Below are 24,582 nucleotides of genomic sequence, written 5' to 3' on the forward strand. Positions count from 1 at the left end.
GATGAAGTGTGTGTGTCTGTAGATGTGTCTGATGATGAAGTGTGTGTGTCTGTAAATGTGTCTGATGATGAAGTGTGTGTGTCTGTAAATGTGTCTGATGATGAAGTGTGTGTGTGTGTCTGTAGATGTGTCTGATGATGAAGTGTGTGTGTGTCTGTAGATGTGTCTGATGATGAAGTGTATGTGTGTGTGTGTGTGTAGATGTTTCTGATGATGAAGTGTGTGTGTGTGTGTGTAGATGTGTCTGATGATGAAGTGTGTGTGTGTAGATGTGTCTGATGATGAAGTGTGTGTGTGTGTCTGTAGATGTGTCTGATGAAGTGGTTGTGTGTCTGTAGATGTGTCTGAAGTGTGTGTGTCTGTAGATGTCTGATGAAGTGTGTGTGTGTGTGTGTGTGTGTGTGTGTGTGTGTCTGTAGATGTGTCTGATGAAGTGTGTGTCTGATGATGAAGTGTGTGTGTCTGTAGATGTGTCTGATGATGAAGTGTGTGTGTCTGTAGATGTGTCTGATGATGAAGTGTCTGTGTGTCTGTAGATGTGTCTGATGATGAAGTGTCTGTGTGTCTGTAGATGTGTCTGATGATGAAGTGTGTGTGTATGTAGATGTGTCTGATGATGAAGTGTGTGTGTGTGTGTGTGTCTGTAGATGTGTCTGATGAAGTGTGTGTGTAGATGTGTCTGATGATGAAGTGTGTGTGTCTGTAGATGTGTCTGATGATGAAGTGGTTGTGTGTCTGTAGATGTGTCTGAAGTGTGTGTGTCTGTAGATGTGTCTGATGATGAAGTGTGTGTGTCTGTAGATGTGTCTGATGATGAAGTGTGTGTCTGTAGATGTGTCTGATGATGATGATGAAGTGTGTCTGTGTAGATGTGTCTGATGAAGTGTGTGTGTCTGTAGATGTGTCTGATGATGAAGTGTGTGTGTCTGTAGATGTGTCTGATGATGAAGTGTGTGTGTATGTAGATGTGTCTGATGATGAAGTGTGTGTCTGTAGATGTGTCTGAAGTGTGTGTGTGTGTCTGTAGATGTGTCTGATGATGAAGTGTGTGTGTGTCTGTAGATGTGTCTGATGAAGTGTGTGTCTGTAGATGTGTCTGATGATGAAGTGTGTGTGTGAATGTAGATGTGTCTGATGAAGTGTGTGTGTCTGTAGATGTGTCTGATGAAGTGTGTGTGTGTGTGTGTGTGTGTGTCTGTAGATGTGTCTGATGACGTGTGTGTGTCTGTAGATGTGTCTGATAATGAAGCGTGTGTGTGTGTGTGTCTGTAGATGTGTCTGATGAAGTGTGTGTGTGTGTGTGTGTGTCTGTTAGTGTTGTCAAAAGACCCGGTACTTTGTTGTCTTCTCCTGTCAAAATAATGGAGTTCATTTAGAATTATTCATATTCATTTTCGAACAAGCAGAAGACATACCGGTTTCTCCGGTAGTGGGCGGAGCTAATGCGCAAATGCCAATTTCATTGGCTGGCGTCCCTGTTTTGATTTCAGCAAATCACGCAGACAACGTGATTAATATTCATGAACCCAGCAGCTCATCAATTCATAGTGCATTGTATATACATTAGTATGATAGTAGAATTAGTAGCAGTATTATCTTTTAATAATAATTAATATGATCTATTACTTTTTTTTTTTTTACAGAAACCATCAATGACCAAAAATATCTTAAGCATCACCTCCAGTCTTAAGTTCAGTTAAAATGACAAATATGCATTCATTAGGCCTAAAAGTTAATTTTTACATAAAAGGCATTGTGCTAGAAATATTACTATTATTTAGTAAAATGTATGTGATACTGCTACTACTGTTGAAAAAATTTATAAAACTTTATTTTTTAAAGAAATTAATCACAATATTTCTTCCATGTTTTAATTTTAATAGAAAATCCCCTTTATTTACCAAAAATAAAATGTGTTTAAATTTCATAAATTAAAAGACAAATTAAATTTGGGTGAAACTTGTTGTGTCTGATGATGAAGTGTGTGTGTGTCTGTAGATGTGTCTGCGGGTGAGTCTGTGGATCTGGATGACCGTGGTCTGGAGGAGATCTTGTCCAGCATCCCTCCTCCTCCTCCTCCCTCCATGAGCTCTGAGCCCGGGGCCCCGCGCCTCATGATCACACACATCCTCAACAGAAACTTCAAGTCCTACGCCGGAGAGCAGATCCTGGGCCCCTTCCACAAGGTAGAACTGCACACTCATTCAGTGTTATTGTGTCAAATACTAGAGAGGTGTTGTTTCCACAGTCTTTGAGAGTTGTACTGTAGCTTCACTGAGGCTATCACAGTATACCCTGAAGTGAGTTCATTCTGTTCGAACCTTTCTCTCATCAGCGTTTCTCCTGCATCATCGGTCCTAACGGCAGTGGCAAGTCCAACGTGATCGACTCCATGCTGTTTGTGTTTGGATACAGAGCTCAGAAGATCCGCTCGAAGAAGCTGTCGGTTCTGATCCACAGTTCTGACGCTCATCCAGACATTCAGAGCTGCTCTGTGGAGGTGCACTTCCAGAAGATCATCGACAAGGTGCTTCAGGCCTCCACACCGTACAGTCAGTCTGTGCATAGCTATACAATGCTGACTCTGTTTTTAGTAGCACTCTATAGAGTTGAGGGACTGCACTGCATATTTGCACCATACTAACTCTGTATTGGTTGTTGGATGAGAGTCCACCTGTGCATGATGTCCAGTGCTGAAGTGTGTCCTCTTGTGTGTTCAGGAAGGAGACGACTACGAGGTCATTCCCAACAGCTCTTTCTTCGTGTCCAGAACAGCTGCCAAAGATAATTCCTCCTCCTATCACATCAATGGCAAGAAAGCCACCTTCAAAGACGTGGGCACCCTGCTGCGGAGCCACGGCATCGACCTGGACCACAACCGCTTCCTCATCCTGCAGGTAATGCTCTCTCTCTGAAGCGCTGCATGCTTCATCACTGCTGGTGAACTCAATCCTCCTCAGACCTCTACAGCAGCACGTCATGGTTTTCATCATGAGGGACGGTGCAAACCATCACGTGCTGCTCTAGAGTTTTAAGGGACTCTCAAATTCAAACCTGACAATAGCACACAGTTTGTAAACATGGACTGTCCAAAAAGGTCAGAGGTCAGCATGTGTCCACTCTACCTTCCTCACTTTAGCAGCACGTAAATATTGGTGTGTTAAGTCAAGGCCAGCCCAATATTGTGTGTGCTGCTGGAGCGAGGCAGGAGCCAGCCTCCTTCACTTCCTTCATCAGTGTTCACTGAGAGCTGCTGTCATCATGATTTATCACGATTCTTTGTCATGCTGGTTTTATTATTTTACATGTTGTCTGAGCATTACATCCAAACTCATTTCTCTATTATGAAGACAAAGCCTTTCAAGGTAACAAAAGAAAAAGAATGGCAGATATTTAGGCCAAAGAGGGCGAGGATAAAAATCAGGGTTCTCATTTTTTAATAACAAAGATAAAAGAATGACAAAGATACACATTACAACTACTCATAATGTACCAATAAAACAAACAGTGCTGTATTTTCAGGTACAGTAGGTGTATTTAGCAGAACATTCAAGAAACTGAATGAACAAATTAGGGGTGTGCACGGATAGTCGAACATTCAAATATTCGTTCTGCTCTAATTATTCAATAAATAAAAATGATATTCGAATTTCGCTATATTTTTGCTTGCCATAAAAAAGAAAAGAAAAAAAAAGTCCACAATAAAACCTAATTCGGTCACTTTCTGTGATTCTCCACTGCATATTTTGAAGATGTATGCAAGCAAAAAATTATTAATGAATGAATAAGAACTGCCTGGAACTGCGGTCTTCTACAGTACTTCAAATATGCCGTGGAGAATCACAAAAAGTGACCGAATTGAAGAACATCGTTGAGGCATCTCTCAAGCAATGAATAAACACCGCTAACTTGGAGAATGCAGTGAAAACTCCTCTTCTCGCGTCTGCCCTAGACCCTCGGCACAAACATCTCCGGTTTCTCGATGAAAACATGAGAGAAGTAAGAAAAAAAAAACTTTTGAACAACTTTTCTTAACAAGAACATGTGAAACAATAGGGAAAAAAAGCAAAAAAGATTTGCTGACAGTTTAAAAGTTAAGTGTAAGCATTCTGTACAATAGCCTAATCGCTGCAGGCTGCTTTACGTTTTTTTTTTTTCACTTTTTTTTTTGCTTTTAATCTGTACTTTTGTTTGTTTGCACGCATTGTTAAAGGGTAACTAAACCCCTGGTCAGAGCCTGACTCCACCCACTGGCAATATTTGAAAAATGCTGAAAAGTGGGCAGAGCACAGCGGAGATAGAGGGGACGAACCGAGGGCGGGGCTGAGCGGGTGGGGCGTGAACCTGAGACCCGCAGTGACGGATTGATTGACAGCTGCTGTCAGAGACGCTAAAATGGAGAGTACTGGGTATGACTGTAGTGACGCAAGTAGCTTTTCTCCCCCACCTTCACCTGAAGTGGAGGATGTCAAGTTGTCTGTGGCCTGAGCCATATTAATTCGAACCGCTGGCTCAGACTGCGCTCTTACCTCCCGCACCGCATCGCTTTTCAGCGCGAGCTGTGTGGAGAAGCCCATTTCCACCTCCATTGCGTTGGAGAAGCAATCCCGCGTAAAATGCAGTTTGCACACTCCAGCTCTAGGCGGTAACTCGCTGTCTTCCAGCGCCTAATTTTCAAGTCTACTGGAGAACTATACGGTCCATGCTGTTGCAACCAGCAACCAGCACGTACCATCTTTACCACTGTAAATAAATCTACGCTAACTTGAAGCTATCCTAACTGATGCAATACTATGCTGCTAACTAACTATGCTTCAAACAATACATTACACTAACAACTATGCTAATTAACTAGATAGGCTACACAAAATAATATAAATAACTATTTAAATTGTATGCTAAATAGATGCTATAATACTCTATCCTTTTCGTTTTCAATACTCGCAATTCCAACTCACTACAGTAATTGACGTAACAAGATGGTTTTATACTGCCGAGGGCGTGGTAGCTCGTACCAAGGGGCGTGGTGAGCTGGAAACCGCTTACGTCACTTGCCACCGCAAACATCCAATAGGAAAAATCAACTGCAGTAGCCACCGTTCAACCTGAAGAGGGCAGCACTCAGACGTTTTTACACCATATATTGTAGAAATAAAACACTTTATATTCAAATGTCAAAAAAATTACTCGAATCAATGAACAGCACTAATAAAGCCCCATTCTTACAGATCATTAACTAAAAAAAGTTGGTTTAGTGTTTAGTTACTCTTTAAAGGTTTTCAGCTACAAAACACGATGTGTAATGTTCAAGCTTATTGTGTGTAAGCTTGTTCAAAAATGACGGAAACCATAAATGTTGCTAAAAAATAACATCTGTCTCATTAAACTTAATTTAAATAAAAGAATATTCGTTTTTTGTGAGCTCAAATATTCGAATGTGATATTTGTGGAAAACGCCCATCCCTAGAACAAATATAAAACTAAAACACTGTGTAAACTGATTCCTAAAGCAGCTGTGTTAAATGTCTTCAGTCAAGAGCAGTGAGGGATTTTTCTGTTTGTTTTGTTAACGTTAAAGGAATACTTCACCCAAAAATAAAAATTCTGTCAGTTTTCAGTTAATTCTGTAATATTTATATCACATTTACTCATTTACTCAAGAGTTTTTCTTCTTCTGAACATAAATGCTATTTTGAGGAACGATGAAAACCGAACAGTTGCTGGTCCACAGTGACTTTATTTAGAGTATTTTCTGCTACTATCAAACTCAATGTGGACCAGCAACTGTTTGGTTTCCCACATTCTTCAAAATATCATATATATCATATGCAGGTTTGGGACACTGTGACAGTGAGTAAACAATGACAGAAATAAAGTTTTAGGGTGATCTATCCCTTGACAGTAATGACATTAGGCTGCGTGTTTAATAGACATACTATCACTTTAAGACCTGCACGCATCTGATATACAGGCACATATAGCTTTTTCTTTCTACTGAATGTAAACCTTGTGTGTTTTGACAGTATTAGCGCAACATTTTTATCATCCACAAACAAAAATCATCATATCGCACAGCCCTTTCTAGAGCACTGTTTGGACTCTATTTGCACTGTTAAAGGGCTACTCCACCCCAAAATAAAATTTTGCCATTAATCACTTACCCCCATGTTGTTCCAAACCCGTAAAAGCTTTGTTTGTCTTCGTAACACAATTTAAGATATTTTGGATGAAAACCTGGGGGCTTGAGACTGTCCCATAGACTGAAAAGTAAATAACAGTGTCAAGGCCCAGGAGAGTATGAAAGTATCTGCCATCAGATGTGCAAACTTTTTGTAAGTGAAGAAAACAAAAATAAGGACTTTATTCAGGAATTCCTTTGTCAACGGTCTCCTCTGTGTCTCTCCATATCACTGTATGCTGCGTCTGCTCTTCTGTGTCCTCCGCACCACAAGGATGCGCTGTTTTATTTAAAATCAAAGCTAAATACACGTAGAAACAAACTTGTTAAACTCCGCTTGGAGTCTTGGCCGCATCAACACCTCGGGTGTGCATTATTTTTCTAATAGTTCAATGCCCGTCGTCAATTATTCCTTATCTTAATTGCAAATATTTTAAAAATATTTTTTAATTTTATGTATTTATTAGTTTGTTTGTTCTACTAGCAATATCTGGCAACACTGCATCAATGATTTGATGGTGCAGGACCGGCTGGCCTAGAACATGGGCTGGTATACATTATGTAAGTGTGGGGGGCGTAAGCTTTAATGATCCTGACTGTAACATCACAGTCGGTGTTACGCTGGGATTTGTCTCTTTCAGTGGTCTATTACATGCACAAGATTTACATGAGGAGGGGGAAAAACCCTCTACACAAATGTGACTACATCTTCACTCTGGGCGACTAATATCCTGCATCCCTAGTGTTTTTGCATTACCCCATGTTTGTTTGCTTTTGTAACAGAATAGCAGAAGCATGTAGTGACTGTGTGTGTCAGGATCAGTGTGTGTAAGTGCTGTGGTGTCGTCCTCAGGGCGAGGTGGAGCAGATAGCCATGATGAAGCCCAGAGGACAGACGGAGCACGATGAGGGCATGCTGGAGTACCTGGAGGACATCATCGGCTCCTGCCGTCTCAAAGAGCCCATCAGTGTCCTGTGCCGTCGAGTGGAGCTGCTGAACGAGCAGCGCGGAGAGAAGGTACACTATACTGACTCAACATCTGAGCGTACGCAGCAGAAACATTCAGCAGGTCAAGAAACAACAAAACACAACCTAGAACCTTTATTAACAGAACACTTAAAAATACACCATGCGTTATGCCTAAAATAAAATAACGAATACCTTGCACAAAGTGTCTTAGATTGCACAGAACAGTATTATAATACTGAAGGCACCAGTATAGAGCGTAACAGAGCGCTTGTGCACATCTTGTGCTCAGAATGATGAGCTTGAAACAACACAGAGTCACAGTATGCAGCTGCGCAGTCCTCCGAGTCACAGAGAAAGCTGCTCGGCTCCAGTTCATCTTCAGTTCTCTCTTCACTGCAGTTCAGTCAGTGTACTGTCTGAGTGCATGAATTACTCCGGGATACTGGTTTGTTTGAACTCAGAGGGAGTGTCAGTCACGTTAAAAAAGTAAATAATTAGTGGATTAATGCTTACTGGAGACGCCAACCAGTTCAAATGATTCAGTCTGATTTGGTGAACTGGTTCACTAAGAAGAACCGGTCAGATCAAACGATTCGTTTGTGAACCGGACATCACTAGTACAAAGGGAAGAGATATTGATTCGTAGTCTATTAAATCTGTGCGTTGGTTTGAGACTTTTCTTTGAACCGTTTTAAACCTCAGTTACTGTGTGCTCTTGAAGAGTTTGATGGTTTGACTGTAGTAACTGAACGAGACACAGTTTGAACACTGAATGGAGGATAACTAGGGATGGGAACCGAAAACTGGTTCTTATTCCAAACCGGTTTTGTTCTTCGAAAAGAACCGGAACCGTGAGCAATTTCTAAGTTTCGGTTCTGAAAACGGTTCTGGTGCAACACGTGACCAAGCGCTGTGAGCAGCCTTGCGCTGGTGTTCTGAATATTCGGCGTTTCCCGTAAAGCAGCAGTTCTCAATTGCAGTCCTCGCGCCCCACTGCTCTGCACATTTTGAACATTTCTCTTGGCGCTTCAGACATTTGTTCTATTCGAACATAAGTGCCCTGCGAAGTGGACATCACAGGATATTCAGCCATGATTCCAGTTCGAAGCGAACGTAGCTATATGTTCCAATCAAAGTGCATTGAAGTGTGCAAGACGTGACTTTAAATGGTATTGATTTACAGAGGTATATGATGTCAGAGTTGTCCATGTTTAAAGACGCTGCACAGCACAAATCAGTGAATGAATGTTTCGATGTGAGGTAAACTTCTATAGATTTCCCCTGTTCAGGGAGTAGGGAGCAATGAACAACTGGAACACAGTTCATGCACGGAGTTCATTTCTAACTGAGATAGCTAACTAATCAGATAGCTGATTATCTGAATCAGGTGTGTTAACAAAGAGAAACGTGCAAAATATGCAGAGCAGTGGGGCGCCAGGACTGGAATTGAGAACCGCTGCTGTAAAGGATGTCACGAACCGAATAACAGACACGCCTCCCTGTCTCTTTAATTACTGAGCACATTGATTCCAATGACGCGCATCCACAGACTGGTTGCGCTGTCCCGTCTTTAATTGCCGAACAAATTGTTTCCCACGACTGTATGTGCACTCGCGCCTTTGATAACTGGACATCGTTTTGTCTGACTGTACATCTAACGGCAGCGTGCTGCACCTGCCGCCACTAAATGACATTATATTAGTCCCATATTGTCATTACATACTGGCTTCAACTTGGACCACTAAATAAATAGACTGTTATTGTTATGCGAGTATGAGGGTTAGATTATTTAGTGTACAGGTCATTTCAAGAGTGATAAGCAAAGTGATAGAAAATATTTATTTTAATGCATTACACTAGCATTTTATTCAGACTAAAACCCCTTTAATTCGGGTGAGAAAGCTTTTTTTCCAAGTGGCTTTTGCACATAATAATAATAATAATGCCGCTGCAGACGAACTTTGCAGCATTAAGGTTATTAGTTGATCATTAATTTAAACAACGATCGATCATGGAAATTATCGAATATTGACATTCCTAAATACAATTGAGTTGGATGGAAACCTGGTTATTGTCTGCATCAAACCATGCTTCCGAACAAATGTGATTCACGGTTCTGGGCAGCTCCAGGACAGCTGTCTCTCCGAGCGCGGTGCTGTCTGTGAGCGGGGCGGAGTAACGCTGCAGTGTTTGTGAGAGCTGCCAATGTCTCCACCCCATTTACAGAGTGAGATTCTCTGACTACCTTTATCTCCCAGGACTCCCGCCGACGTGCCTGACTCTAAATCAGCGCTACTAAACACGGATATCGGCCGATGCGATATATTAAAAAATGACCTATATCGGCCGATATATCGGTCGTCTTCTAATACTGATAAACTAACGTTAAATATAAAAAGACTGTATTTAAAACAGCTAGTTAATATATAATCGGACGCAACTGTCATATCACCGTCCTGTGACTAATCGGTCACATCTGCACACAGAAGTTATCAGACTAAATGTTCTGCAAAATCAGTCAACGGTGGAAATCAATAGCAGATTTCATTTAAAGTCCAACAGTTAAACTCTAATATTGGACATAAACGAACACGTTAAATATAAAAGTATTTAAAACAGGTAAGTTGATATATTTGTAGTAAAGTTTAATTGAACTGATCATCAGTCATACATCACTCCGGACCATACGCACGCCACAGAAACAAGCATGAGACTCATTCTGACAAAACTGTGGCATTAAACTCAGTTAGTGAGGCCTTGTATAAAATACTGGACATATATAGGCCGTTCAGATTACTTGTTAAAGTGCAATGAAATACCTTATATCTGCAGACGATGTACATCTGGTTACAGGCTGTAATCCTCTTTTGTGTGTGTGTGTGAGAGAGAAATGCGGTGCTGAAGTGAAACAGCTGGCCAGTTTGATTGCCGAATTATAATAGGCCACCTAATAAAAATAAGTTATTATTATTATAATTTGATAAATAGGAAAATTAGCCTAATATCATACCCTGTATGAAGACGGTGGTGAAGCGTGTCCAGTGTAGTAACTGTGTGTGTGTTTGTGTGCAGCTGAATCGAGTGAAGCTGGTGGAGAAGGAGAAGAGCGCTCTGGAGGGAGAGAAGAATAAAGCTGTGGAGTTCCTCACCTTAGAGAACGACATCTTTAAGAAGAGGAACCTGCTCTGTCAGTTCTACGTGTAAGACACACACAGCCCTGTGAACATCTCTCAAACACTGATTTCACACTGTGCTGTTGCTCCATCAGAGATATTGAGTTGTGTTCCTGCAGGCATGACCTACAGAAGCGTGTGTCGGCCAGAGAAGCTGAGAAACAGCAGATTCAGGAGGACACAAAGGAGCTGAGTGACAAAAGCAGTCAGCTGACAGAAGAAATGAAGAGCAAGAACGAGGAGCTGAAGGGAGTGGAGAAGTGAGTCCTTCGATCCCTCTCAAAGCTTGAGTCATGCTTCTGCTGCTGGGACAGTCGTGTGTGATAGTGTTGTGCTTGTCTTTCCTCTGAAGGAAACTGACCAAGCTGACCAAGTTCATAGAGAGCCAGAAGGAGAAATTCACCCAGCTGGACCTGCAGGACGTGGAGGTGCGGGAGAGACTCAAACACACCAAGAGCAAGGCCAAGAAACAGCAGAAGCAGCTCCAGAAGGAGCAGGAGAAGGTGAGTGTCCCGTCAGCCGGTCTCTCTGCAGCGGAGGCTGGACTCTGAGATCTGGTGTGTTGTGTGCAGCTGGAGGAGCTGAGAGGTGTTCCTGCCAGCAGTCAGAAGATCATCACAGAGACGTCTGCTCAGAAGGAGCAGCTGGAGAAGAAGAAGCTGCAGGAGGAGCAGAAGCTGGCTCAGGTGATGGAGAGTCTGAAGGAGGAGACCAGCGGCCTGCAGGACGACAAAGAGGTGAGAGGGTCCTGCTAGAAAGTTATTATTTTTATTTATGCTTTTGTATCTTATTAGTATATGTTTGTATACAGGTATTTTCCAGTAATCAGATGTGAGTTTCTGTTGAGGGCTGTGCTCCTCTGAGGTGTAGCTCCTGCTCAGTCTTGACTCGCGGTGTGTGTGTGTGTGTGTGTTTCTGCAGAAGAAAGAGCAGGAGCTGCTGGAGCTGAGTAAGACGGTGAACCAGACACGCTCACGGATGGACGTGGCTCAGTCAGAGCTGGACATCTACCTGAGTCAACACAACACAGCTGTGAGCCAGCTCAACCAGACCAAAGACGCTCTGCAGGAGACGGTGGACACGCTGAGAGAGAGGAGAGCCACCATCACAGACCTCAACACCAGGATACCACAGACTGAGCAGCAGCTCCAGAAGGTGACTGCGTACAGAAGAGGAGTGTGATTCTGCTGTGTGTGTCCTGGAGCGGTGTGTGACTGATCCTGTGTGTGTGTGTGGCAGGACGAGGCCGAGCTGCAGCAGATCTCCCAGCAGGACCAGCAGAAGCGGCTGCAGGTGGGAGACATGAGACAGAAGGTGGCTGAGGCCAAGAGCTCTCTGTCCTCCAACCGCAGCCGCAACAAAGTGCTGGACGCCCTCATGCAGCAGAAACGCTCGGGGAAGATCCCGGGCATCCTGGGCCGTCTGGTGCGTCCCTCACACTCACCCAGCTACAGAGGCTCTCTGTGCAGCACACATGCTCCCGCTCCTGTGCTCGCGCTCCTGTGCTCGCGCTCCTGTGCTCGCGCTCCTGTGCTCGCGCTCCTGTGCTCCCGCTCCTGTGCTCGCGCTCCTGTGCTCGCGCTCCTGTGCTCGCGCTCCTGTGCTCGCGCTCCTGTGCTCGCGCTCCTGTGCTCGCGCTCCTGTGCTCGCGCTCCTGTGCTCCCGCTCCTGTGCTCGCGCTCCTGTGCTCGCGCTCCTGTGCTCCCGCTCCTGTGCTCGCGCTCCTGTGCTCCCGCTCCTGTGCTCGCGCTCCTGTGCTCGCGCTCCTGTGCTCGCGCTCCTGTGCTCCCGCTCCTGTGCTCCCGCTCCTGTGCTCGCGCTCCTGTGCTCGCGCTCCTGTGCTCCCGCTCCTGTGCTCGCGCTCCTGTGCTCGCGCTCCTGTGCTCCCGCTCCTGTGCTCCCGCTCCTGTGCTCGCGCTCCTGTGCTCGCGCTCCTGTGCTCCCGCTCCTGTGCTCCCGCTCCTGTGCTCGCGCTCCTGTGCTCGCGCTCCTGTGCTCCCGCTCCTGTGCTCGCGCTCCTGTGCTCGCGCTCCTGTGCTCGCGCTCCTGTGCTCCCGCTCCTGTGCTCCCGCTCCTGTGCTCGCGCTCCTGTGCTCGCGCTCCTGTGCTCGCGCTCCTGTGCTCGCGCTCCTGTGCTCGCGCTCCTGTGCTCGCGCTCCTGTGCTCCCGCTCCTGTGCTCCCGCTCCTGTGCTCGCGCTCCTGTGCTCGCGCTCCTGTGCTCCCGCTCCTGTGCTCGCGCTCCTGTGCTCGCGCTCCTGTGCTCCCGCTCCTGTGCTCCCGCTCCTGTGCTCGCGCTCCTGTGCTCCCGCTCCTGTGCTCCCGCTCCTGTGCTCGCGCTCCTGTGCTCGCGCTCCTGTGCTCCCGCTCCTGTGCTCGCGCTCCTGTGCTCGCGCTCCTGTGCTCCCGCTCCTGTGCTCCCGCTCCTGTGCTCGCGCTCCTGTGCTCGCGCTCCTGTGCTCCCGCTCCTGTGCTCCCGCTCCTGTGCTCGCGCTCCTGTGCTCGCGCTCCTGTGCTCCCGCTCCTGTGCTCGCGCTCCTGTGCTCACGCTCCTGTGCTGTCTCCACAGGGGGATCTGGGAGCTATCGATGAGAAATACGACATCGCCATCTCCTCCAGCTGCGGCGCACTGGACAACATCTTAGTGGACAGCATCGACACGGCGCAGAGATGCGTCACGTTCCTGAAGAGCCAGAACATCGGTGTGGCCACATTCATCGGTCTGGACAAGGTGAGTGCAGGAGCTCCTGATGAGACGAGTGTCTCGTGTCCCGTGTGTCCAGTGCTGACGCTCTCCGTGCTGTCGGTCAGATGAACGTGTGGCAGCAGAGCATGGCCTCCATCTCCACTCCGGAGAACATCCCTCGTCTGTTTGACATGGTGCGTGTGAAGGACGAGAGCGTGCGGCCGGCCTTCTACTTCGCTCTCAGGGACACGCTGGTGGCTGCAGACCTGGAGCAGGCCACACGGGTGGCGTTTCAGAAGGACAAGCGCTGGAGGGTGGTCACGCTGCAGGGGCAGATCATCGAGCAGGCCGGTACGTTCACACACAACTCTGGAGACCTAGGAGATCATTCCTGATTACTGCCTTCAGCTTCAGTTTTACTGGGTTACGTGTTAATGGTTAAAATTAATAATTAATAATCGCAATTACAATTTCTAGGGAATAATTGACGCGTATGATTTTTGTCATAATTGTGGAGTCCTAATCTAAAGTGAAGAATTCTAATATGTATGTAAACGTGATTTATCACAGTTGTTAAGTGCTGGAAAGTCTTGAAAATGTACCTCGAAAGTGCTTGAATTTTACTTTGGAAATGGTGTAGGAACCCTGTATCTGCTTATATGTGCAAATTCATTCTCTGCTGAACACAAACACTGCTTTATCGGGCATTACATGCAGGAGGAAGTGAAAATGACTGAACGTTTTCTGAAGACAGAAATACAGTGATATAAAAACACCTGTTTAGATCTTGAAACATGCAGAGCTCATGTTTGTTCAACAGTGTTAAAGCTGTCACGTCCCCTCAGGTACCATGACTGGAGGAGGAGGACGAGTGATGAAGGGCAGGATGGGCTCCTCGGTCTGCGCTGATGTCACTCAGGAGCAGGTCAGGTCACATGAGCACAGCAGGACGTGCTTCCAGACGCTCTAGCACACTAGCACTTTAAAAACTCTTACTATGTGCAATTTAATCTTTTTTTTTTTTCTTTGAAAGACCGTTGTTTCAATTTGATCAATTATTAGTTTATTAAATAAAGCAGTTGAGTTCCAGTTTTTGTCAGAAAGCAAGCTGAGGATGTGTGATTGTGCGCAGCTGGATAAGATGGAGCGTGATCTGAACCGAGAGCTGACACAGCTGCAGGACTGGCAGCAGAGGAAACACCAGCTGGAGGAGAAGCTGCTCAGAGCCAGACGAGAGCTCAGAGACATGAAGAACACACTGGAGAAGTACACCGCCAGCATCCAGGTGTGTGTGAGTGTGTGTGAGAGAGTGTGTGTGTGTGTGAGCCTGCCTGCTGTCAACTGTGTGTGTTACAGAGCCTGGCCGAGCAGGAGCTTCATCTCAAGACTCAGATCAAAGACCTGGAGGCCAAGGTCATCTCTGCTGCTCCTGATAAAGCCAAGCAGAAGCAGATGGAGAAGAGCCTGGAGCTCTACAGGAAAGGTGTGTTTCTCTAAACCTGTGTGACTGTCTTCTGAAGAACACTCAACATCAGACACTGTCTCATGTGTTGGCCGGTCGATCGGGCGTCTCTTGATGTAGTAATGGTGTGTGTTTCTCGTGAAGACTTTGAGGCAGCGTCCACTAAAGCAGGAAAGGTGGAGGCGGAGGTGAAGAGGCTGCACACGCTCATCGTGGACATCAACAGCCATAAGCTGAAGAACCAGCAGGACAAACTGGACCAGATCAACTCTCAGCTGGACGAGTGCTCCTCAGCCATCACCAAAGCCCAGGTGGCCATCAAGACTGCTGGACGGTCAGTGACCACAAACACTCAGACCGTTTGAGTCCGTTACACCAAGCTGGGTGTAGACCCTTCAGATAGATGAGCTCTTCCACCTTTATTTGACTTCTTCTGAAAAACAAAACAAAAAAACAGTTTGTGAAGTGAGTGTTGTCCTCTGATGCGTTAGTAACCTGAAGAAGTCTGAGGACGGCGTGTGTCAGCTGGAGAAGGAGCTGGGAGAGAATGAGAAGCTGACAGAGGAGCTGACGGAGCAGCTGAAGAAGCTGGAGGAGGCGGCAGGAGAGATCATGCAGACGTACCAGCAGGCTGAGGTGTGTGTGTGTGTGTGTGTGTGTCAGACGGAGAACAGGTGCAGACGCCCGCTGCACACACTGACCTGACTCCCTCTCTCTCTCTCTCTCTCTCTCTCTCTCTCTCTCTCTCTCTCTCTGTGTGTGTGTGCAGGAGGCTCTGCCCGAGCTCCAGGAGCAGCATCGAGGAGTGCTGCAGCAGATCAAGGCTCTGCAGGAGCAGGAGCACGTGCTGCAGAAGGAGTCTCTGAGCGTGCGGCTGAAGGTGGAGCACATCGACACCACCATCACTGAGTGCCACAACAAGATCAAACACTGGGAGAAAGAGGTACTGAGCATCATGTGCTAATTACCAGATGTTGAACCATCTATGGGATGTGTTTGTTCTGCTCCTGTTGCTCTCTCTGCGCTCACAGTCAGTCCTGTGTGTTTTAGGCCAGCAGGCTGTCTCTGCACCCCATCGATGGAGCTCCAGAAGAAGAGCTGCCTGCACTGAGCCCAGAGCAGCTGGAAGACATCTCCAATCCAGACGTCATCAAGAACCAGATCGCTCTGCTGGAGGACCGCTGCTCCAACATGAAGCCCAACCTGGGAGCCATCGCAGAGTTCAAGAAGAAGGTGCCTGAGATCCACCGCTGTGGTCAGCTGGTGATGACGGGGTCAGCCCAATGACTGTGTGTGTGTGTGTGTGTGCAGGAGGAGTTGTATCTGCAGCGGGTGGCGGAGCTCGATGACATCACCACTCAGAGAGACGCCTTCAAGAGAGGCTGCGAGGACCTGCGCAAGCAGAGGCTGCACGAGTTCATGGCTGGATTCAACATCATCACCAACAAGCTGAAGGAGAACTACCAGATGCTGACGCTAGGAGGAGACGCCGAGCTGGAGCTGGTGGACAGTCTGGACCCCTTCTCCGAGGGCATCATGTTCAGGTGTGTGTGTGTGTGTGTGTGTGTGTCTAGCCAGCTGTTAATGCTGCAGTAGCTGCACAGATTTTAACGCACTAGTAGGGCTAGTGCTGCACGATAAGTCGAATGCTGTTGTGATGCGCATCTCATCTGTGATTAGTACCGTTTTCATCACCTGTTTTCAGATGGAGCACAATTTACTCCACAGAGCCATAGTTCACTGACAGGTTACACAAAAATATCATGGACGCTATAATTGTACAATTATGATATTGTTGGTGATAATGACAGGTGTTTGTGTATCTTCTGAGGGAACTACAGCTCTGTGTAATAAATGCTGCTCCATCTGAGAGTAGTGTTGGGTGATTTGGTCATTTTTCAGTCATATGGTCAGCCTGTGAGATCGATGAAACACCATATTATCGTTCATGTGTGGAGCAAGAGAGAGACTCTTAGTTCTGGTCATAGCAGAACTATTCTGTGTTTTAAACCGCGCAGGTGTGCGAGAGAGAGCCTATGGAGTCAACAATAATCTAAAAATATACTTTCAAACATACTGATAAACTAACGTTAAATATAAAAAGACTGTATTTAAAACAGCTAGTTAATATATAATCGGACGCAACTGTCCTGTGACTAATCGGTCACATCTGCACACAGAAGTTATCAGACTAAATGTTCTGCAAAATCAGTCAACGGTGGAAATCAATAGCAGATTTCATTTAAAGTCCAACAGTTAAACTCTAATATTGGACATAAACGAACACGTTAAATATAAAAGTATTTAAAACAGGTAAGTTGATATATTTGTAGTAAAGTTGAATTGAACTGATCATCAGTCATACATCTCTCCGGACCGTACGCACGCCACAGAAACAAGTCAAGTCAGCTTTATTTATATAGCGCTTTAAACAAAATACATTGCGTCAAAGCAACTGAACAACATTCATTAGGAAAACAGTGTCAATAATGCAAAATGATAGTTAAAGGCAGTTCATCATTGGATTCAGTGATGTCATCTCTGTTCAGTTAAATAGTGTCTGTGCATTTATTTGCAATCAAGTCAACGATATCGCTGTAGATGAAGTGTCCCCAACTAAGCAAGCCAGAGACGACAGCGGCAAGCAACCGAAACTCCATCGGTGACAGAATGGAGAAAAAAACCTTGGGAGAAACCAGGCTCAGTTGGGGGGCCAGTTCTCCTCTGACCAGACTAAACCAGTAGTTCAATTCCAGACTGCAGCAAAGTCAGATTGTGCAGAAGAATCATCTGTTTCCTGTGGTCTTGTCCTGGTGCTCCTCTGAGACAAGGTCTTTACAGGGGATCTGTATCTGGGGTAGAGCTGAAGATCTTTGCCCGAACCCGATAGGACGCGACGGGTTTGGGCTTAATTTATATCATCTTACTCGGGCTCGGGCCAGGCTCAGGCTTGGGCTCCGCTCCAGAGGTAAACGAGCGGTCATGTGATGTGTTTCGATTATCACGAGAAAGATGAGAAAGGGTGCTGAGAAGTGTAACGGAGGCTTTCCTCTGGCGATCACGTTTTGGTTGCACCAGCAACTAAAGCAAAGTCTGAGGTGTGGAACAGTTTTGACCGTGTTTATAATGAGAATAATGAGTGAATAATGACGCACCATCAGTGAGCGCAGGAGCGCGCTGAAGCCATCTACAGTAGATTCAATCATGTTCCTCCACAAAAACATGTAGACCTAGCCTAATCTCAGATGCCAAATACCCATCTTAATTAAAAATGTATCTTAATTTAATTTGTTAAAAAGGCTCGTTTTTATTGGTGCGTTGGTCTATTTATAGGCTAAAGGAGCCTATGTCTGTCTAGAGTGCTGAGATGTTAAGATGTCACAGAGGACTTATTTTATTTCTTTATTCCAACTTCCAAGTGGCCTAGTCTACGTTAGTCACAAATTCATTGTTAAAACGTATAAATGACTCATTCTTGGCAAAAGAGCTGTGTGCGTGCGCACATTTGAATAATGTCGGGCTGTAAATGGGTTTGGGCTTTTAAAAAGCTGTTAATCAAAATGCACTTGTCGGGCTCGGGCCGAAACCTATCGACTAATACGATTAGTATTGGTACCGTTCAGATATTTTAGTATAGATATTTATCTAAATCAGTATTTTGCGTGCGTGCGTGTGTGAGTGAGTGTGTGATGCGGTGCTGAAGTGAAATAGCTGGGCAGTTTTATAGCCCAATTATAATAGGCCGCCTAATAAAAGTAATAATAGTTATTATCATTATTAATACATTAATAGGAGAATGAGCCTAATATGGTCTTGACTATGGACAGAGACATCTGCTGGTTGAATCAGTTAAATCCTCTGTTTATTCAGCTGCAGCAATGGGTTTCTTCTCCTAGGCATATATTGAGTTTGTCTCTCCTTCGGGTGGAGATTTACCGCTGACCACAGAACCATGCAAAGATATGCGTGACTATCACAGCTTCTGCTCTGTCTAATGTTGAAGTCCCTGTGAAATCAATATTACATTATCCATATGTTAGTCTTAAGGTTATCTATGATTCAGCGTGCTCCAAAACAGTCACAAAATTAGCATTTTGAAGATATATTTTTTGATGTCACCTCTTCAGCTTCTCATCAAATCTTCTGACCAATCAGATGCTCTCTAGACTCCGAAGCCCCTGCACTATAAATACACTGAACCCCCGGCTTAGGTCAGTAACTTGTTCACAGTGTAGTATTTACTGTAGGGGATAGGGAACGGGTCAGACAGTGTAAACGTGTGATTTTTGTCTACTGCACATACTGAAGCACAGTGATTTCATCCTCTGCTGCCTCACATGAACATGATCTCCAGAACTGTCACTTCATTTCACCATCTCTTCTGAGGACTAACTGATGCCACATTTGAGTAATACAATTTAATTTAACCATTGAAACAGGCTCTAGAAAAATGAAAATGGGGAAAAAGGAATTTCGGGAAAAATTAAACTGGCTTTAATCGGACCCTACACTAGACTTGCAAATGTTTAGAGAGGAAGTCTAGGCACTGATGACTGACTGTCACACACTAGCAGAGTTTCAGCAGTTGAAGCACAGAAGTGTTGCTTTAGTGAGTGTGTGTTGTGTGTCTCCAGTGTGCGTCCTCCGAAGAAGAGCTGGAAGAAGATCTATAACCTGTCTGGAGGAGAGAAGACGCTCAGCTCTCTGGCGCTGGTGTTTGCTCTGCATCACTTCAAGCCCACGCCGCTCTACTTCATGGACGAGATCGACGCTGCCCTCGACTTCAAGAACGTCTCCATCGTGGCCTGCTACATATACGTACGTACTCCTACCTGCCTTATTCCCTGCGGTTCAGAGTCTAAACACTCACATGATCTGACCAGACATTACTCTCCATCGTCAACACACAACTGTTGCTTATGAGATGTCACCGCAGGCAGTACTCTTTATTATTCAATCGATAACCGCTGGGTGTTATTCGATTAGTAGTCGATAATCGTAGCATTTTTAAACATGTTCACAGATTAAGATTAGAACAGATTAATTCAGACATGAATATTAGGCTTAAAACACAGTACACGCTAAAACATATTGTGAACTGCCTGAATGACGGCACTTATGTGAACATTAATTTTAACATCTGTATTTATAACAATAACTTATTTCATATTTTATATTTATTATCATATATTTCGGCCAGCGCAAGACAGTAAGTTGAGCATTTCTGATCAGTTTATTCTCAAAAAAAGAATAAATAAGATTAGCGTCATGATATTTTAGGAATAATATATTCAAAATTAGGATATAATTTATATCATAATTAAAAGCTTGGGAATAGTCACACAACATTATTTGCTTCAGAAAAATTATCATAACAGTCGAGCATTTTTATAGTAAATATTTATGGTTATCAACCAATGGAATATTATTTTTTTTTTCTTTCAACAAATAAATAATTTTAATGCATCTAGCTCCTAATCACGACTTAATGCGTGGGAAACAGGAAGCTTCTCGCTCAGCACAGAGGAGTGCATCGTTCTCTTAACTTTGTGTTTTGTTATTGTGAGTCGTTTGGGACTCTGTGTGTGTGTGTGTGTGTGTGTGTGTGTCTCTGTGTGTGTGTCTCTGTGTGTGTCTCTGTGTGTGTGTCTCTCTGTGTGTGTGTGTGTGTGTGTGTGTGTGTGTGTGTGTGTGTGTGTGTGTGTGTGTCAATGTCAATGTCACCTTTATTTATATAGCGCTTTAAACAAAATACATTGCGTCAAAGCAACTGAACAACATTCATTAGGAAAACAGTGTCAATAATGCAAAAATGATCGTTAAAGGCAATTCATCATTGAATTCAGTGATGTCATCTCTGTTCAGTTAAATAGTGTGTGTGCATTTATTTGCAATCAAGTCAACGATATCGCTGTAGATGAAGTGTCCCCAACTAAGCAAGCCAGAGACGACAGCGGCAAGGAACCGAAACTCCATCGGTGACCGAATGGAGAAAAAAACCTTGGGAGAAACCAGGCTCAGTTGGGGGGCCAGTTCTCCTCTGACCAGACGAAACCAGTAGTTCAATTCCAGGCTGCAGCAAAGTCAGATTGTGCAGAAGAATCATCTGTTTCCTGTGGTCTTGTCCTGGTGCTCCTCTGAGACAAGGTCTTTACAGGGGATCTGTATCTGGGGCTCTAGTTGTCCTGGTCTCCGCTGTCTTTCAGGGATGTAGAGGTCCTTTCTAGGTGCTGATCCAGCATCTGGTCTGGATACGTACTGGATCCGGGTGACTGCAGTGACCCTCTGATCTGGACACAGACTGGATCTGGTGGCTACGGTGACCTCGGAATAAGAGAGAAACAGACTAATATTAGCGTAGATGCCATTCTTCTAATGATGTAGCAAGTACATAGGGTGTTATGGGAAGTATTCCCGGTTCCGGTTTACCTAATTAATGCAGCCTAAAAATCCTTTAACGGATTTGGATATTAAAAGCATATTAGTATGTTATGTGTATGCCAGGTTAAAGAGATGGGTCTTTAATCTAGATTTAAACTGCAAGAGTGTGTCTGCCTCCCGAACAATGTTAGGTAGGTTATTCCAGAGTTTGGGCGCCAAATAGGAAAAGGATCTGCCACCCGCAGTTGATTTTGATATTCTAGGTATTATCAAATTGCCTGAGTTTTGAGAACGTAGCGGACGTAGAGGATTATAATGTAAAAGGAGCTCATTCAAATACTGAGGTGCTAAACCATTCAGGGCTTTATAAGTAATAAGCAATATTTTAAAATCTATGCGATGCTTGATAGGGAGCCAGTGCAGTGTTGACAGGACCGGGCTAATATGGTCATACTTCCTGGTTCTAGTAAGAACTCTTGCTGCTGCATTTTGGACTAGCTGTAGTTTGTTTACTAAGCGTGCAGAACAACCACCCAATAAAGCATTACAATAATCTAACCTTGAGGTCATAAATGCATGGATTAACATTTCTGCATTTGACATTGAGAGCATAGGCCGTAATTTAGATATATTTTTGAGATGGAAAAATGCAGTTTTACAAATGCTAGAAACGTGGCTTTCTAAGGAAAGATTGCGATCAAGTAGCACACCTAGGTTCCCAACTGATGATGAAGAATTGACAGAGCAACCATCAAGTCTTAGACAGTGTTCTAGGTTATTACAAGCAGAGTTTTTAGGTCCTATAATTAACACCTCTGTTTTTTCAGAATTTAGCAGCAAGAAATTACTCGTCATCCAGTTTTTTATATCGACTATGCAATCCATTAGTTTTTCAAATTGGTGTGTTTCACCGGGCTGCGAAGAAATATAGAGCTGAGTATCATCAGCATAACAGTGAAAGCTAACACCATGTTTCCTGATGATATCTCCCAAGGGTAACATATAAAGCGTGAAGAGTAGCGGCCCTAGTACTGAGCCTTGAGGTACTCCATACTGCACTTGTGATCGATAGGATACATCTTCATTCACTGCTACGAACTGATGGCGGTCATATAAGTACGATTTAAACCATGCTAATGCACTTCCACTGATGCCAACAAAGTGTTCAAGTCTATGCAAAAGAATGTTGTGGTCAATTGTGTCAAACGCAGCACTAAGATCCAATAAAACTAATAGAGAGATACACCCACGATCAGATGATAAGAGCAGATCATTTGTAACTCTAAGAAGAGCAGTCTCAGTACTATGATACGGTCTAAATCCTGACTGGAAATCCTCACATATACCATTTTTCTCTAAGAAGGAATATAATTGTGAGGATACCACCTTTTCTAGTATCTTGGACAGAAAAGGGAGATCCGAGATTGGTCTATAATTAACTAGTTCTTTGGGGTCAAGTTGTGGTTTTTTGATGAGAGGCTTAATAACAGCCAGTTTGAAGGTTTTGGGGACATATCCTAATGACAATGAGGAATTAATAATAGTCAGAAGAGGATCTATGACTTCTGGAAGCACCTCTTTCAGGAGCTTAGATGGTATAGGGTCTAACATACATGTTGTTGGTTTAGATGATTTAACAAGTTTATACAATTCTTCCTCTCCTATGGTAGAGAATGAGTGGAACTGTTCCTCAGGGGGTCTATAGTGCACTGTCTGATGTGATACTGTAGCTGACGGCTGAATGGTTGCAATTTTATCTCTAATAGTATCGATTTTAGAAGTAAAGTAGTTCATAAAGTCACTACTGCTGTGGTGTTGGGAAATGTCAACACTTGTTGAGGCTTTATTTTTCGTTAGTTTAGCCACTGTATTGAATAAATACCTGGGGTTATGTTTGTTTTCTTCTAAAAGAGAAGAAAAGTAATCGGATCTAGCAGTTTTTAATGCTTTTCTGTAGGATATGTTACTTTCCCGCCAAGCAATACGAAATACCTCTAGTTTTGTTTTCCTCCAGCTGCGCTCCATTTTTCGGGCTGCTCTCTTTAGGGTGCGAGTATGCTCATTATACCATGGTGTCAAACTGTTTTCCTTAACCTTCCTTAAGCGTAGAGGAGCAACTTTATTTAAAGTGCTAGAAAAGAGAGAGTCCATAGTTTCTGTTACATCATCAAGTTGTTCTGAGGTTTTGGATATGCTAAGGAATTTGGTTACATTAGGAAGATAACTTAAAAAGCAGTCTTTTGTGTTAGAAGTGATGGTTCTTCGATACTTGTAACAAGAAGTAGAATTTACAATTTTGGCTATATGAATTTTGCAAAGAACTAAATAATGATCTGAGATATCATCACTTGGCTGAATAATTTCAACACCATCAACATCAATTCCATGTGACAGTATTAAATCTAGAGTATGATTTCGACAATGAGTAGGTCCTGAAACGTGTTGTCTAACACCAATAGAGTTCAGAATGTCTATAAATGCTGATCCCAATGCATCGTTTTCATTATCAACATGGATATTAAAATCATCAACTATTAAAACTTTATCTGCAGCCAGAACTAACTCGGATGTAAAATCACCAAACTCTTTAATAAAGTCTGTATGGTGCCCTGGTGGCCTGTATACAGTAGCCAGTACAAACATAACAGGGGATTTATCATTAACATTTGTTTCTCTGGATAATGTTATATGAAGTACCATTACTTCAAACGAGTTATACTTGTAGCCTGCTCTCTGAGAAATCCTGAAAACGTTGTTATAAATTGAAGCAACACCTCCACCTTTGCCTTTTAGACGCGGCTCATGTTTATAACAGTAATCTTGGGGGGTGGACTCATTTAAAATAATGTAATCATCAGGTTTTAGCCAGGTTTCTGTCAAACAGAGTACATCTATATTATGATCAGTGATCATATTATTTACAAAAAGTGTTTTCGTAGAAAGGGATCTGATATTCAATAAGCCAAGCTTTATCATTTGTTTATCCATATTGCTTCTGTTTTTTATTTGTTGAACCTCAATTAAATTGTTAATCTTAACTTGGTTTGGACATTTTTTGTATGTTCTAGTTCGGGGAACAGACACAGTCTCTATAGTGTGATATCTAGGTGAAAGAGTCTCTATGTGCTGAGAATTAACTGACCTCTGTGACGGGAGGCAGCTAGCAGACGGTCGGTTTAGCCAGTCTGTCTGCTTCCTGACCTGGGCCCCAGTTAGTCAAGTATAAACACTAAGACTATTTGCCATATTTCTAGAGAGAAGAGTGGCGCCACCCCAGGACGGATGAAGACCATCTCTTTTAAACAGGTCAGGTCTGCCCCAAAAGCTCGTCCAATTGTCTATGAAACCTATGTTATTCTGTGGGCACCACTTAGACATCCAGCCATTGAGTGATGACAATCTGCTATGCATCTCATCACCACGGTAAGCAGGGAGGGGACCAGAGCATATTACAGTGTCTGACATCGTGCTTGCAAGTTCACACACCTCTTTAATGTTATTTTTAGTGATCTCCGACTGGCGAAGTCGAACATCATTAGCGCCGGCATGAATAACAATCTTACTGTATTTACGTTTAGCATTAGCCAGCACTTTTATATTTGCCAAGATGTCAGGCTCTCTGGCTCCCGGTAAACATTTGACTATGGTGGCTGGTGTCTCTATATTCACGTTCCGTACAATAGAATCACCAATAACTAGAGCACTTTCATCAGGTTTCTCAGTGGGTGCATCAC

At 44.1% G+C, this 24,582-nt stretch overlaps 1 protein-coding gene across 1 annotated transcript in view; it reads left to right on the forward strand.

Moving 5' to 3' along the window:
• The window catches only part of smc4 (structural maintenance of chromosomes 4), a 38,243-nt gene that overhangs the window by 9,193 nt on the left and 4,468 nt on the right, over positions 1-24,582 (forward strand). The window contains exons 3-23 of the mRNA XM_059515012.1: positions 1,999-2,186; positions 2,336-2,527; positions 2,721-2,897; positions 7,032-7,196; positions 10,221-10,348; positions 10,441-10,581; positions 10,674-10,824; positions 10,894-11,058; positions 11,243-11,476; positions 11,561-11,746; positions 12,889-13,050; positions 13,131-13,356; positions 13,851-13,930; positions 14,138-14,290; positions 14,362-14,488; positions 14,612-14,801; positions 14,959-15,103; positions 15,237-15,410; positions 15,518-15,700; positions 15,779-16,011; positions 19,102-19,285. Of these exons, the coding sequence (XP_059370995.1) occupies positions 1,999-2,186; positions 2,336-2,527; positions 2,721-2,897; positions 7,032-7,196; positions 10,221-10,348; positions 10,441-10,581; positions 10,674-10,824; positions 10,894-11,058; positions 11,243-11,476; positions 11,561-11,746; positions 12,889-13,050; positions 13,131-13,356; positions 13,851-13,930; positions 14,138-14,290; positions 14,362-14,488; positions 14,612-14,801; positions 14,959-15,103; positions 15,237-15,410; positions 15,518-15,700; positions 15,779-16,011; positions 19,102-19,285 (3,584 nt within the window). The remainder of the gene's footprint in view (positions 1-1,998; positions 2,187-2,335; positions 2,528-2,720; positions 2,898-7,031; positions 7,197-10,220; positions 10,349-10,440; positions 10,582-10,673; positions 10,825-10,893; positions 11,059-11,242; positions 11,477-11,560; positions 11,747-12,888; positions 13,051-13,130; positions 13,357-13,850; positions 13,931-14,137; positions 14,291-14,361; positions 14,489-14,611; positions 14,802-14,958; positions 15,104-15,236; positions 15,411-15,517; positions 15,701-15,778; positions 16,012-19,101; positions 19,286-24,582) is intronic.

The sequence above is a fragment of the Carassius carassius genome, chromosome 28, assembly GCF_963082965.1.
Source record: "Carassius carassius chromosome 28, fCarCar2.1, whole genome shotgun sequence".
Taxonomy (NCBI): domain Eukaryota; kingdom Metazoa; phylum Chordata; class Actinopteri; order Cypriniformes; family Cyprinidae; genus Carassius; species Carassius carassius.